Below are 15788 nucleotides of genomic sequence, written 5' to 3'. Positions count from 1 at the left end.
TGGAGCAAGAAAGAAGTCCATATATTGGGGACCACCAGCAGTTTCTGTCCCATATACTTTAGGGGATGCAGGAAAAAAAATCTAAGGAGAACAGTTTATACAATTTGAAAGACCTAGAACTCAGTGATCACTGAATCTCTAAAGGGACATAAGTTGTCATTATATACATTTCAATGTGTTTAGGTGCTTTTGAACTGCTTAATTTTACCTAATTTGCTACAGAAAGAGCATGCTGTCCCAAGCTATGTTAAGAACACTCTGTTTCTCTCTATACCTTAGAACTATATCTCTAGTGGAATCACCAGGTTAAAGGAGATGTACATGTAAATTTTGATTGATAGTACCAAACTGCCTTCTAAAATACTTTTACCATTTTACATATTGGGCAGATTTTTATAGTTGAGACTGATAGAAAAGCAGTGGTAAAGAAATAGCTATATTTTATGTTCTAAAACATTTTTAAAAACAAAATTTCCACTAGAGGGAGATGTTTAGCTATCAGAAACTTTAAAACTAACCTAACTAATAAATCTATCTTATTATAGAATATTGTTATTATAAAATCATGGTAGTACAGTGTTAGAAACCACAGGTGACCTAAAATCGTATAAATAGGATGTTGGGACCAAAAGTAAACTGATAGATTATCTGGGTCAACCCTGTTACTCTATAGGGAAACGCACCCAGAATGTTTGAATGATTTCCCATGTTGGCACAGTTCTTGTCATATGCAATTGGAGCATACAACTCTTTTCTCCAGATTTACTGTCTGATGTTGTTAGTGTTGTTGTACTGTTTGTGAGGAGTTGCAAGAATATTAGAATCAACATGTACCAGCATTTATGGTCCATGTAGCACAATAAATCAAATGGGTGGCAGTTTGTGGAGTAAGAGACAAATTGAATGTATTTTTGTAATTACTCTCCCTAAAACCCAACGAACTGGAAAAAATGATCCCAAAAATAGGGAACTTTTGAAACTAAAAAGAATATTTGTCTTGGTACAAGTTCAACTACTGGGAACTATAAAAAATAAAATTGACAGCTTGGGTAATCACAAAGGTATGTGAGACAATTAAAAACAATGGCAGGGTTGAACAATAAGGTTCACCTCCTACACAGAGCCAGCCCTTCAAAACTGAAGAGGTGGCTGTTTCATCTAATGCATAGAAACCAACAAAGACAATCTGGTAAAATGAAGAAAGAGAGTAATGAAACAAGAAAGAACAAGATACAACCTCAGGAAAAAAACCTTAATGAAGCAGAGATAAGTAATTTACCTGATGAAGAGTTCAAAGTAATGGTCACAAAGATGCTAACCAAACTCAGGAGAGGAATGCATGAATACATTGAGAACTTCAACAAAGATATGGAAAATATAAGTTCCAAACAGAAGTCCCGGAGCTGAAGAATACAGTAACTGAATTGAAAAATATGTTAGAGAATTTCAACTGCTGACAACATGAGAGAGAATAAAAGATCAGTAAACTCAAAGACAGGGCACAGGAACTCACCAGATCAAAGCAACAAGAGGAAAAAAGAATGAAAATGAAGGTAGTTTAAGGGATTTATGGGATAAAATGAAGCATGCTAACATTGACATTATAGGCATCCCAGAAGGAGAAGAGAAAGGGTACAAAAACATACTATAACAAATAATGGTGGCAATTTAACTTCCCTAAACTGTAAAAACAGTTCTTCAGATCCAGGAACCCCAGTGAGTTCCATGTTAGAGAAACCCCCCCAAAACCCCACGCAGAGACACATTAAAATCAAAATACCAAAATTTGAAACCAAGAAGAGACTCTTAAAAGCAAAAACAAGAGAAAAACAATTGTTATATATAAGGGAACCCCCTAAAAACTTTCAGCAGGTTTTTTAGCAGAAACTTTGCAGATGAGAGGAGAGTGGCAGGATGTATTCAACGTGCTGAAAGAAAATAATTTCCAACCAAGATTAAGCCTGGCAAAGTTATGATTCAGAATTGAAGGAGAGATAAAATAGTTTTGCAGATAAGCAAAAGCTAAAGGAGTTTATCACCACTAAACCAGCCTTAAGAGAAATGTTAAAGGGATTTCCTTAAGCTGAAAAGAAAGGTCAGTAAATTGTTAACAGGAAAATATGAAAGTATAAATCTCAGTGGTAAATGTAAATATATAATTGTTGTTGTTCAATTACTAAGTTGTGTTTGATTCTTTATGACCCCATGGACTGCGGCAAGTCAGGATAGGTAGTGAATTAATCACTTATAAAGCTAGTATGAAGGTTAAAAGACAAAAGTAGTAAAAACAACTAACTACAGTAATTATTTATGGAAGTATGGCTGAGTCCCTTTGCTCTCCACCTGACAATACCACAACATTGTTAATCGACTATATTCCAGTATCAAAGATATGAAACCCAAAAATAACAGAAGGAAGGGAATAAATAACATATATCAACAGAATTGCCTGGCAGTCTAGTGGTTAGGACTCTGCAGTCTCACTGCAGAGGGCCTGGGTTTGATCCCTAGGAACTAATACCCCACGAGCCATGCAGTGTGGCCAAAACAAGGAAAACTCGGAACATAGATCAGAGCAGAAGAAAATGAAATAGGAACTAAAAAGACGTTAGAAAAGATCAATGAAACTAAGAGCTGGTAATTTGAAAGGATAGTCAAAACTGAATAAATAGATACACCAAGAAAAAGAAGAAAGACTTAAAACTCAGAAATGAAAGAGGAGTCATTACAGCTGCTACCACAGGAAAACACAGGATCATAAGAGACCACTGTGAACAGTTATGCACCGACAAAGGGATAAGCAGCTAAAAACAACCTTCCAGGGCTGAGTCAGGAAGAAGTAGAAAATCTGAACAGACTAATTACTAACAGGGAGATTGAATCGGTAATTTAAAACCTCCCAACTAACTGAAATCCAGGACCAGAAGGTTTTACTGATGACTGTACCAAACATTTAAAGCATTAATACCAGTGTTTCTAAAACTGTTCCAAAAAGCAGAGGAAGAGCACTTTGAACTCACTGTATAAGGCCAGCATTACTCTGATACCCCAAACAGACAAGGCACAAGGAAGAAAATTAAAACCCAATGTCCCTGGTGAACGTAGATGCAAAAATCCTTAATAAAATTAAAAACTAAATTCAACAATGCATTAAAAGGATCATACATGATGATCAAGTGAAATTTATTTCAGGGATGCAGAGATTGTTCAAAACTTGCAAATCAATTGATGTGTATACCACATTAACAGAAAAAGAAGGATAAAAAATTAATATGATTATCTCAATACATGCCAAAAAAGCATTTGATTAATGTCAACAACCATTTAGCAAATTTAACCATTTAATCATTTCAACAAAGTGAGTATAGAGGCAATATACCTCAAAATAATAAAGGATATATATGATAAGCTCTATACAGTCAGCAACAATAAGACCGGGAGCTGACTGTGGCTCAGATCATGAACTCCTTATTGCCAAATTCAGACTTAAATTGAAGAAAGTAGGGAAAACCACTAGACCATTCAGGTATGACCTAAATCAAATCCCTTATGATTATACAGTGGAAGTGACAAATAGATTTAAGGGACTAGATCAGGCACTAGAGTGCCTGATGAACTATGGATAGAGGTTTGTGACATTGTACAGGAGACAGGGATCAAGACCATCCCTGTGGAAAAGAAATGCAAAAAAGCAAAATGGCTGTCTGAGGAGGCCTTACAAATAGCTGTGAAAAGAACAGAAGCGAAAAGCAAAGGAGAAAAGGAAAGGTACTCCCATTTGAATGCAGAGTTCCAAAGAAGAGCAAGGAGAGATAAGAAGGACTTTCTCAGTGATCAGTGCAAATAAATAGGGGAAAACAACAGAATGGGAAAGACTACAGATCTCTTCAAGAAAACTAGAGATACCAAGGGAACATTTCATGCAAAGATGGGCTTGATAAAGGATAGAAATGGTAGGGACCTAACAGAAGCAAAAGATATTAAGAAGAGGTGGCAAGAATACACAGAAGAACTGTACAAAAAAGATCTTTATGACCCAGATAATCACGATGGTATGCTCACTCACCAAGAGGCAGAAATCCTGGAATGTGAAGTCAAGCGTGCCTTAGAAAGCATCAATACAAACAAATCTAGTGGATGTGATGGAATTCCAGTTGAGCTATTTCAAATCCTGAAAGATGATGCTGTGAATGTGCTGCACTCAATATGCCTGCAAATTTGGAAAACTCAGCAGTGGCCACAGGACTGAAAAGGTCAGTTTTCATTATAATCCCAAAGAAAGGCAATGCCAAAGAATGCTCAAACTATCACACAGTTGCACTCATCTCACACGCTAGTAAAGTAATGCTCAAAATTCTCCAAGCCAGGCTTCAGCAATACGTGAACCATGAACTTCCAGATGGTCAAGCTGGTTTTAGAAAAGGCAGAGGAACCAGAGATCAAATTGCCAACATCCACTGGATCATCAAAAAAGCAAGAGAGTTCCAGAAAAACATCTGTTTCTGCTTTATTGACTTTGCCAAAGCCTTTGGCTGTGTGGATCACAATAAACTGTGGAAAATTCTCAAGGTGATGGGAATACCAGACCACCTGACCTGCCTCTTGAGAAACCTATATGCAGGTCAGGAAGTAACAGTTAGAACTGGACATGGAACAATAGACTGGTACCAAATAGGAAAAGGAGTACGTCAAGGCTGTATATTGTCACCCTGCTTATTTAACTTATATACAGAGTACATCATGAGAAACGCTGGGTTTGAAGAAGCACAAGCTGGAATCAAGATTGCCAGGAGGAATATCAATAACTTCAGATATGCAGATGACACCACCCTTATGGCAGAAAGTGAAGAGGAACTAAAAAGCCTCTTGATGAAAGTGAAAGAGGAGAGTGAAAAAGTTGGCTTAAAGCTCGACATTCAGAAAACTAAGATCATGGCATCTGGTCCCATCACTTGATGGGAAATAGATGGGGAGACAGTGGAAACGGTGTCAGACTTTATTTTGGGGGGCTCCAAAATCACTGTAGATGGTGACTGCAGCCATGAAATTAAAAGACGCTTACTCCTTGGAAGGAAAGTTGTGACCAACGTAGACAGCATATTAAAAAGCAGAGACATTACTTTGCCAACAAAGGTCTGTCTAGTCAAGGCTATGGTTTTTCCAGTGGTCATGTATGGATATAAGAGTTGGACAGTGAAGAAAGCTGAGCACTGAAGAATTGATGCTTTTGAACTGTGGTGTTGGAGAAGACTCTTGAGAGTCCCTTGGACTGCAAGAAGATCCAACCATTCCATCCTAAAGGAGATCAGTCCTGGGTGTTCCTGGATCAGTTCAAGGACTGATGTTGAAGCTGAAACTCCAATACTTTGGCCACCTAATGCGAAGAGCTGACTCATTGGAAAAGACCCTGATGCTGCAAAAGATTGAGGGCAGGAGGAGAGGGGGATGGCAGAGGATGAGATGGTTGGATGGCATTACCGACTTGATGGACATGGGTTTGGTGGACTCCGGGAGTTGGTGATGGACAGGGAGGCCTGGCGTGCTGTGATTCATGGGGTCACAAAGAGTCAGACACGACTGAGTGACTGAACTGAACTGATAGAGTCCATGGGGTCACAAAGAGTCAGACACAACTGAGTGACTTTGACTCTCACTTTATGTCTACAGAGCAAAGACTATAGAATGGGGAAAGGATAGTTTCTTCAGTAAATGGTGTTGGAACAACTGGATAGCCACATGCCAAAGAATGAAACTGGATCACTCTTACATCATACACAAAACCTAACTCAAATTAACAAGTAACAATATTAACTCAAAATAGGTTAAAAATTTGAATGTCAGACCTGAGACCCTAAAAATGCTAGAAGAAAACATAGATGTTAAGCCTTTTGACATCACTCTGGCAATGACTTTTTAGATTTGACACCAAATGCAAAAATGAACAAGTGGAACTATGTGAAACTAAAAAGTTTCTGCACAGCAAGGGAAACCGTAAACAAAATGACAAGGCTGAATGGGAGAAAATAGTTGCAAATCATATCTAATAAGGTAATAATATCGAAAACATATAAATCGTAGGCTCTATAATGACAAGGTAATTTGCCTATTCTAATGGGTAAAAGGCCAAAATCCAAAACACACACACACACTCAAACAAAGACAAGCTATTCCTCTGAGATTTTTTCTTTCCTTTCTTTTGTGTGTGTGTTGGGGGGTGTTATCATAGCTTTATATGAGATGCAGTTCACATAACATATAATTCATCCATTTAAGGTATACATTCAGCAGTTTTTATTCTGTTCAGATTTGTGCAACCATCACATCCAGTTTAGAACTTTTTTATTACCTCAAAGAAAAACCTCATCTTCTTTATCACCCCTCATTTTCCCTTCTTCTGCCCAAACCTAACTTATCCATATCTTTTGTCTCTATAGATGTGCCTATTCTGGCACTTCATAAAAAATGGAGTTGCATAATTTTTGGTCTTTTTTTGACCAATTTCTTTTACTTAGCACCAGTGTTTTCAGGATTCATTCATTCATGTTATCACATTTATTGTTACTTCATTCTTTTTTTCTAGCTGTATTGTGAGGATGTATCACATTTTGCTTCTTCATTCATCAGCTAAGAAACATTTGGTGGTTTGTTTTTTCCTTTTGGCTGTTATGGATAACACTTCTGAAACTACTCATGTGTATAAGTTTTTCAGTGGACATGTGTTTTAATTTTTCTTGTGTATATCTAGGTAGAGAATGACTATGGGATTTCCTTAGGCTCAGTGGTAAAGAATCCACCTGCTAGGCAGGAGACCACCTGCAATGCAGAAGACTTGGGTTCAGTCCTTGGGTTGAGAAAATTCCCTGGAGAAGGAAATAGAAACTCACTGTAGTATTCTAGCCTTGAAAGCTCATGGACAGAGGAGACTGGTGGGCTACAGTCCTTAGAGTAACAAGAGTTGGGCACAACTTTGCAACTACACCACCACCACCAGGAAATTACTGGGTCAGATGGAAGTCAGCTATCACTGTATGTTGAGCATTTTTTCCTAAGTTTATTGGCCGTTTGTATTATCATCTCTGATGAAATGTCCGTTGAGATCCATTGCCCAGTTTTTAATTGGGTTATTTGTCTTTTTATTATTGAGTTGTAAGAGTGTTCTGGAAATTTGTTTCTGATTAGATATGGTAGTAGATGCCCATAGTCTATTTTAACTACAGCTGCTCCTAATAATTCCCACTATATTCTTGAGCAGCTGAAAAACTAAACAGAGATTATAAGCAAATAATATCCATTTCTCCAGCAGCTGAAAATACTGAAAAGTCAGATACAACCAGACAAATGGGGAAGAATCAATCATTTATCTGTTCATCCTGTATCCTTTGGAAATAGCAGAAATTGCTGGATCTACTCCTGTAAACAAAAAAGATCCACAGAGTACACAGCACAAAGATGGTGCAGAGTTTGTTCATCATCATTTAGGATTCTTGCCATGAAAGGAATTAGCAAATGGAGTTAAAGTCTCTTTGAAAGAATGAATCCAGGAAATGCAGGAACATGCTATATTGTAACTGTTTACATTCTTAAATGAAAGCATTCAAAGAAAACTGAATAAAAGGGAAAGAGAGCTGAGAGAAAGAAACGAAGGAAGGAAGAATAAAATGATTATAGTGCTGAGAGCTAAATTAGGAGTAGCTAGGAGTAGAATATGGAGGATAGGCTTGAGAAAAATCACTTACAAGTACAATTGAAAAGACGAAAAATCTGGAAGACAAAATTAAGATGTGTGTCATTTTTCCAAAAACAACCAAAAAAGTGAAACAGAAATGATAGGTAAATATATAGTATGAGAAAATTTACTAGAATAAAGGAGAAAACCTTGATTTTACATATAAAATGGATAACTAATAAGGGCTGTAACACAGGGAATTCTACTCAGTACTCTGTAATGATCTATGTGGGGAAAGAATCGTAAAAAAAAACCAAAACTGCAGATGTCTGTGTATGTATCACTGATTCACTTTGCTGTGCATGTGAAATTAGCACAACATTGTAAACCAACTGTACTCCAATAAAAAAAAATTTTTTAAGTAACCCATATTTGCAGTACTTTTTATTGGCTACTATTTGGCGTATTTTGAAAGTAGTTTTTTCTCCTTATTTAAAAGTTGACTGTGCTTTGATTAAAAAAAAAAAAGCTTTATTTTTTTGTTCTTATTTTAGGATAAGGAGAGTTTATCTTCTGTTATCACTGACCTCAGCATAATAATGGAGCCCACTGAATATTCAGAATTAAGTCAATTTGTGTCTAGGTAAGGTATTTACTTTTTTTTATAAAGATATTTCTTTCAGATTACAATTTTAAGTTTACCTATTCTTTTTGTTGATAAGTAAATATCAAAATACTTCTGAAAGCATAACACCATTTTTGGTCCTGCTGTGTAGGCACTGTACTAAGGGGGAGCATGACATCTGTTAGCAGCTGACAGGAGGGCAGAGTGACTGGGGGTGTGGGATAAGATGCAGTTAGCAATGTCTGTAAGGTCCACATTATGAATTTTGGACCTTGACCATAGTCCTGTGACAAATGTAAAGGTACGGAAAGATTTTAAACAGAGCCTAAGGGAGGCAAAATTTTGACATCCGGGAAAAGATTGTTCTTGATGTTGCAGGGAGAAGGGATTTAAGGGGTGCAAAATTGGATACAGGAGGATCGGTGACTAGCCCATTAAAACAGTTCAGGGAAACAGAAATTTGTAGTTTGGACTAGACTAATGGTGGTTGAGGTAGAGGACTGGGTAGATGGGGTATATTTAGGAAGCACCATTGAATAGGCGTGATGTTGGTTGAAAAAGAGGGGTCAGGAGTCACTGACAAATGATAATTCCTTGATGATGGTGATTGCATTTGTTGAGACAGGAAAAGTGGCAAGAAGAGCATGTCAAATGAGATTGTGACTTCAGTTTAGACATGTTGAACATAAGTGCCTTTGAAACACTAAAGTAAAAATAAGAAGTAGGCAGCTAAGAAGAGATGTAAGTAGTAGATATAAACACTGGGGTTTTCTACCAGTGGGTAAAGTTAAAACTTTGAGCAAGAATGAAATTGCCTGTGGAGAGAATGTAGAAAATAGGGAAAGGATTGAAACTGAACCTTGAAGAATTCTAAAATGTATGTTGAATAGATTTGAAGGATCCTGCAAAGGATTTAGAAAACTGAAAGATGGGAGGGCAAACCAGGAATTTATTGTTGACCTTTGACAGTTGGATTGACAATTTTTCTTACACATCTTTAAGGAAATCTTTCCAATGTCTACTGGAGTACATAGGTTGTGAAAAGAAGTCTGCTATATTGTTTTTGTGTGTGCATGCATTTTTTGGGCTGCTTTCATATCTTTCTATTAATTTTTTTTGACAGTTTGTGCTATTTCTAGAGAGTGTTTATGTGAACATTTCTAACTATATCATTTGAGATACTTTTTCTGTCCTGTTCTCTTTCTTCTTCTCCAACTCTGATTACTTATATGTTAAAACATTTGATGTATTACGTTATCTTCAAGTTCTGAAGTCCAGTCTGCAATGAGCTCACTGAAGGGATTTGTCATCTCTAAAGTACTTTTTTTTAAAATTTCTAGTGTTTTAATTTGATTCTTAATTTTTTTCTTTGCTTAAATTCCCCATTTTTGATGAATATCATCTAGCTTTCTTACTAGATCTTTTAATTTATTAATCATAGTTATTTTTTTCTTTAATGCTTTATTATGGAAATTTTCAAATATAGGTTCCTACTGCTTTCCAAAAATAGAGCATTCCTATGAAACCTTTTGTAAGCCAAAATAGTGTAAAGCAAAGAAGCTGTTACCTCTGGACAGTTTTTGCTAATAGATGTGCAGAATAAGTCAAGATATAGCACAGATAGTCACAGACACAGTTCACAGTTTGATGCTGCGATGCTGAGTGTGGTTTCTGGGGAAGGAGCTTAGTGGTAGCAGTCTTGCTGCTCAGGGTGCGTGTTGGCTTACTGCAAAACAAACCCTGAATGCTATTCTTACTTTTCACCTTTTTTTGTAAAAGTGAAGATTCTTTCAGATTTCTTTTGATTATCAAGAAGAGGTAATAATGTAAATCTTTGGTAGAAGTAAAGTGGTGTGAGGCTTCCTTGCTGGCTCAGTGTAAACAATCTGCCTACCAAAGCAGAAACATGGGTTCTGGTTTGGGAAAATCCCACATGCTGTGTAGCAGCTAAGCTCATGCACCACAACTATTGAGCGTGTGCTCTGGGGCCCAGGAATCACACCTACTGAAGCCCATGTGTTCTAGAGCCTGTACTCCACAAGAGAAGCCATTGCAATGGGAAGACTACACACTGCAATGAAGAGTAGCCCTTGATCCCTGCAACTAGAGAAAAGCCTTCATAGCAAGGAAGACCAAGCACAGCCATAAATAAATGACAAGTGAAAGTGAAAGTTGACCACATGGACTATATAGTCCATGGAATTCTCTAGGCCAAAATACTGCAGTGGGTAGCCATTCCCTTTTCCAGGGGATCTTCCTGACCCAGGAATTGATCCAGTGTCTCCTGTATTGCAGGCAGATTCTTTACCAATTGAGCTACCAGGGAAGCCCCATGATTAAATAAATAATTTAAAAATAAAAAGTAAAGTGGATTCACTCAAACTTTTGAGAAGTGGAGGGATACATGGATCTATAAAAATAATATTATAATTAACCTGCAGCTATCCATTAGGGACTTTCAGCAATTATAAATATTTTGTGACTCTTATTTCATCTTTCTTACATGTTTTAAACTTTGAGTTTAGAAATAATTATAGACTCACAAGAAGTTGCAGTGAAAACCATATATAAGGAAGATTCTATATACCCTCATCTAGCCTCTGAGAGTGGTAGCATCTTGTATAATTGTAGTATACTGTCAAAACCAGAACATTGATATTAGTAAAATTCAGAGAGCTTTTACAGATTTAGATTTATAGTTCAGTGGTATTAAATAAATTCATAATGTTATACAGTCATCATCACCATGCATCTCCATGACTCTTTTCATCTTGTAAAATTGAAACTCCATACCCATTAAGCCATAGCTCCCCATTTCCTTCTTTGCCCAACTCCTAGCAGCCACTGTTCTTATTCTTTCTCTGTGATTTTAAATCATAGTTATTTTAAAGCCTATATCTAATATTATCAACATTTGAGTCATCTTTGAGTTCAATTCTGGTGACTACAGAACTATTACTGTTAGTTACCATTAACTAATAGTAATAATATTGCTATCACTATGTTACTGTTGTCACTGTGAACTATTGTCTACAATAGTTCATCTTTTCTTGAATTTCTGTGTCTCATAATTTTTTATTGACTGATGTACATCAGTAAATGTCCATCTGTTGATGGACATTTCAATAGAGACTGAAACAAATAGTATTTATGCCCAGAAATGGGCACATTTCTCTTATCAGCCTGTTAGTATGGGGTTTAATTCAAGATAGTCAGCAGTTGAGCTGGTTTGGGGTTTTTCTTTCTTTTATTAACTTTAGTCACTAAAGATTTCAAATTCTTCCAACAGTGAATTCAAACTCAACTTCAAATTTAGTTCTTCCTTATGTTTGGAATAGAGTTTAGGGAGCTGGAAGGTTTTCATCATTGTTCTAGCTTCACTCTCAACTTTTAGTAATTCCTTCAGTAACCTCAGATATGCAGATGACACCACCCTTACGGAAGAAAGTGAAGAGGAACTAAAAACCCTCTTGATGAAAGTGAAAGAGGAGAGTGAAAAAGTTGGCTTAAAGCTCGACATTCAGAAAACTAAGATCATGGCATCTGGTCCCATCACCTCATGGGAAATAGATGGGGAGACAGTGGAAACAGTGTCAGACTTTATTTTTTGGGGCTCCAAAATCACTGCAGATGGTGACTGCAGCCATGAAATTAAAAGACACTTACTCCTTGGAAGGAAAGTTATGACCAACCTAGATGGCATATTAAAAGGCAGATACATTACTTTGCCAACAAAGGTCTGTCTAGTCAAGGCTATGGTTTTTCCAGTGGTCCTGTATGGATGTGAGAGTTGGACTGTGAAGAAAGCTGAGCACCGAAAAATTGATGTTTTTGAACTATGGTGTTGGAGAAGACTCTTGAGAGTCCCTTGGATTGCAAGGAGATCCAACCAGTCCATCCTGAAGGAGATAAGTCCTGGGTGTTCATTGGAAGGACTGATGTTGAAGCTGAAACTCCAATACTTTGGCCATCTCATGCGAAGAGCTGACTCATTTGAAAAAACCCTGATGCTGGGAGGGATTGGGGGCAGGAGGAGAAGGGGACGACAGAGGATGAGATGGCTGGATGGCATCACCAACTTGATGGGCATGAGTTTGAGTAAACTCCGGGAGTTGATGATGGACAGGGAGCCCTGGCATGCTGCGATTCATGGGGTCGCAAAGAGTCGGACAAGACTGAGCCACTGAACCGAACTGAACTGATACATCTGTATCTCAGAGGGGAATGTTTCTCCCTGCATTTGACACTCTCCAGCAGTAGGTGTTGATGCTTGTTTCTTGGTGCTAGCCTCATGGTGGGAACAAAGGGAGATCTATGTTCCATGGTTCATCCTTAATATTGGGCAGATCCTATGGACCTGCACCTTGGAGATTGAGAATGCCAGTTTTCCTTGCTGTTTCCAGTGCAGCCAAACTCAGCCTGAGTCTAGGGTTGGTCTTGGATTGGAGAGAGTTCCTTGTCCTTCCCACCCACTCCTGTGGTGACAGGATTATGCTTGGTTTTAGTGTAGGATCCTGCACCCAAAAGGTTTTGTACCCCTCCCATGGAACAGTGGTATTTAATTTCTGTCCTCCTTTACAAAGCAATGGATCTTTCTCTTTGTAACCTGAGCATTTTCTTCCCTTCCCCCAGGGTCAAGTGGGTATGACTTTTATTCCTCTCTTGGAAAAAAGGGATTTTATTCTTGCATTGCTTTCCTGCTGCTTCTTTAGCAATTTATAGTTTTTGCTTCCTACCAGAGAAAAGTTCTGGCTTCATTTTGAACCCCAGGAGCAGCTGATCACGTGCTTGTGCCTGTGCCACTGAGGAGAGCTCTTGCTGGGCTCCTGCCATGGTCTTTCTGGTGGAGTTCTTTTGTGCCTGGGGTTCCCATCTGTTCCAAAATGACATCCACCCCACAACTGTCCTTTGAGAATTCACAGAAATTTTAGCTAATTTCTTGTTACCCACTTCTATGGCGGCTGCTTCCCTCCCCTGTGTTTAACCAAGGGTGAATAGTATGTGTGTCCTGTTTTCTCCTTTGAGGAAGAAAAATATTAATTTATTTGGTTGCCTTGTGATTCAGATCTTTGATGGGCTCAAAAAGGTTATGATTTTATAGATTATTCAGATTTCCGTGATTGTGGCCCTCTCTGCAAATTTTTACATTTTTAGTAGAAGTGGAACTGCTTCTTAATTTTCTCTGATTCTCAATCTAGAATTTGGGACATACTATCTTTTTATCTTCTGTATCCATCTTACTCTTTATATTTTCTGTCTCTTCATAACTTTGTGCTTATTTCTGATTGTTCCTCAGATATGTATTTTGGTTCAGTAATTATTTCTTCATTTTCTGACTAACCTCTTTTAAAAAACAATTTATTGGAATGTAGTTGATTTACAATACCAGGCTCCTCTGTCTGTGGGAATCTCCAGGCAAGAATATTAGAGTGGGTTACCATGCCCTCCTCCAGGGAATCTTCCTGACTCCAGGATCAAACCCACATCTCTTACATTTCCTGCATTGGCAGATAGGTTCTTTACCACTAGTATCACCTGGGAAGCCCATTTTATATATAGTAGTGTGATGTCAATCCCAGTTTCCCATAATCTGCTCTTAAACCCGTGTCCATTGAGTCTTTTTTTTAAATTGAAATATAGTTGATTTACAGTGTTGAGCCAATCTCTGCTGTCCAGCACAGTGACTCATTATACGCGTATATACATTCTTTTTATATTCTTTTCCATTATGGTTTATCACGGGGTATTGAATATACTTCTCTGTGCTGTGCATCCCTTGTCCTCTGCATCTACTAACCAACTCCTAGTCCATTCTTTTCCCTCCCCTCTCCCACCTGGCAACTGCAAGTCTGTTCTTTATGTTTGTGAGTCTGTTTCTGTTTTGTAAATAGGTTCTTTTGTGCCATATTTTAGTTCCCACATATAAGTGATATCGTGTGGTATTTGTCTTTCTCATTCTGACTTAGTACACTTAGTATTATGATAATCTCTAGTTGCATCCGTATTGCTGCAAATGGCATTACTTCATAATTTTTTGTGGCTGAGTAGTACTCCCTTGTGTATGTATATCACATCTTTCTCCATTCATCTGTTGATTGGTGTTTACATTGTTTCCATGTTTTGGCTATTGTCAGTAGTGCTGCTATGAGCATAGTGTGCATATGTCTTTTTTTTTTAAGATGCATTCTCATTTATTTATTTTTGGCTGTGCTGTGTCCTCATTGCTGTGTGGGCTTTTCTAGTTGCGGCATGCCAGTCAACTCTCTAGTTGTGGTGTGCGAGCTTCTCATTATGGTGGCCCCTCTTGATGTGGAGCACAGACTCTAGAGTGTGCCAACTTTGGCAGTTTTGGCTCTCCCATTCTAGTGCACAGGCTCAATAGTTGTGGCACACAGGCCTAGCTGCTCCGCAGCATGTGGGATCTTCCCAGGTAAGGGATCAAACCCACGTCTCCTGCACTGGCAGGCAGATTCTTGACCACTGAGCCCCCAGGGAAACTCCCATGTGTCTTTTTTAATTATAGTTTTGTCCAGGTATATGCTTAGGAATGGGATTGCTGGATCATATGGTAATTCTGTTTTTAGTTTTCTGAGGAACCTCCATGCTGTTTTCCACAGTGGCCGTACCAACTTATATTGTCACCAACACTGTAAGAAGGTTCCCTTTTCTCCATACCCTCTCTAAGATTTGTTATTTGTATTAGTGATGGCAATACTGTCTGTTGTGAGATGGTACCTCTTTTAATTTTGATTTGCATTTCTCTAGTAATTGATGATGTTTGAGCATCTCTTCATACTCATTTATCCATGTTGTTGTTTAGTCACTAAGTCATATCTGACTGTTTTGCAGCTCTGTAGCCCACCAGGCTCCTCTGTCCATATTCTTGCTGGATTTCCCAGCAAGAATACTGGAGTGGGTTGCCATTTCATTCTCCAGGGGATCTTGCCAGACCCAGGGATTGAACCCACGTCTCCTGCAGTGACAGACGGATTCTTTACCACTGGGCCACCAGGAAAGCTCTTTGCTTATCCATTGAGTCTATAATTTCACTGACAGTACTTGTCATTTGTAAAAGTTCTATGTGTCTGATTTTCAAATTTTCTTATCTATTTTAAAAATAATCTTTTTTTAATGATTGTTTTTCCATGTAATTATTCTAGGTGATCTCCTCACATGTATATTCCAGTAAAGGAGATAATTATTGTTTCAAATTGTCTAATCAGATATTAAAGCCGTCCACTCACTAATCTTTTAACCTCACTGTCAGGACCAGTCATTCCTCAAAGTTCTCTGTGTGACTTCTTTCATAATTTTTCTCTTTTCTCTTCTTTCTTCCCTTTCTTCCTTTTCTGTCTTTCCTTTCTTCCTCTCCTTTTTGCTTCCTTCCTTCTTTCTTCCCTCCCTCCCTCTCTCCTTCCTTCCCTCCTTTTTTCTCTTCTTTCATAATTTTTTTAGTACACTTCAATTATCATAGAACAAAATTGACTTTCTGTCATA

General features: G+C 37.9%; 1 protein-coding gene across 1 annotated transcript in view; it reads left to right on the top strand.

Moving 5' to 3' along the window:
* LOC122710226 (centromere protein P) overlaps window positions 1–15788 on the top strand; it is a 225125-nt gene that overhangs the window by 26728 nt on the left and 182609 nt on the right. Inside the window, exon 4 of the mRNA XM_043927884.1 lies at window positions 8221–8309. Coding sequence (XP_043783819.1) covers window positions 8221–8309 — 89 coding nt within the window. The remainder of the gene's footprint in view (window positions 1–8220; window positions 8310–15788) is intronic.

The sequence above is a fragment of the Cervus elaphus genome, chromosome 16 (assembly GCF_910594005.1).
Source record: "Cervus elaphus chromosome 16, mCerEla1.1, whole genome shotgun sequence".
Taxonomy (NCBI): Eukaryota; Metazoa; Chordata; class Mammalia; order Artiodactyla; family Cervidae; genus Cervus; species Cervus elaphus.
This window is presented reverse-complemented; position numbering and strand designations above follow the sequence as displayed.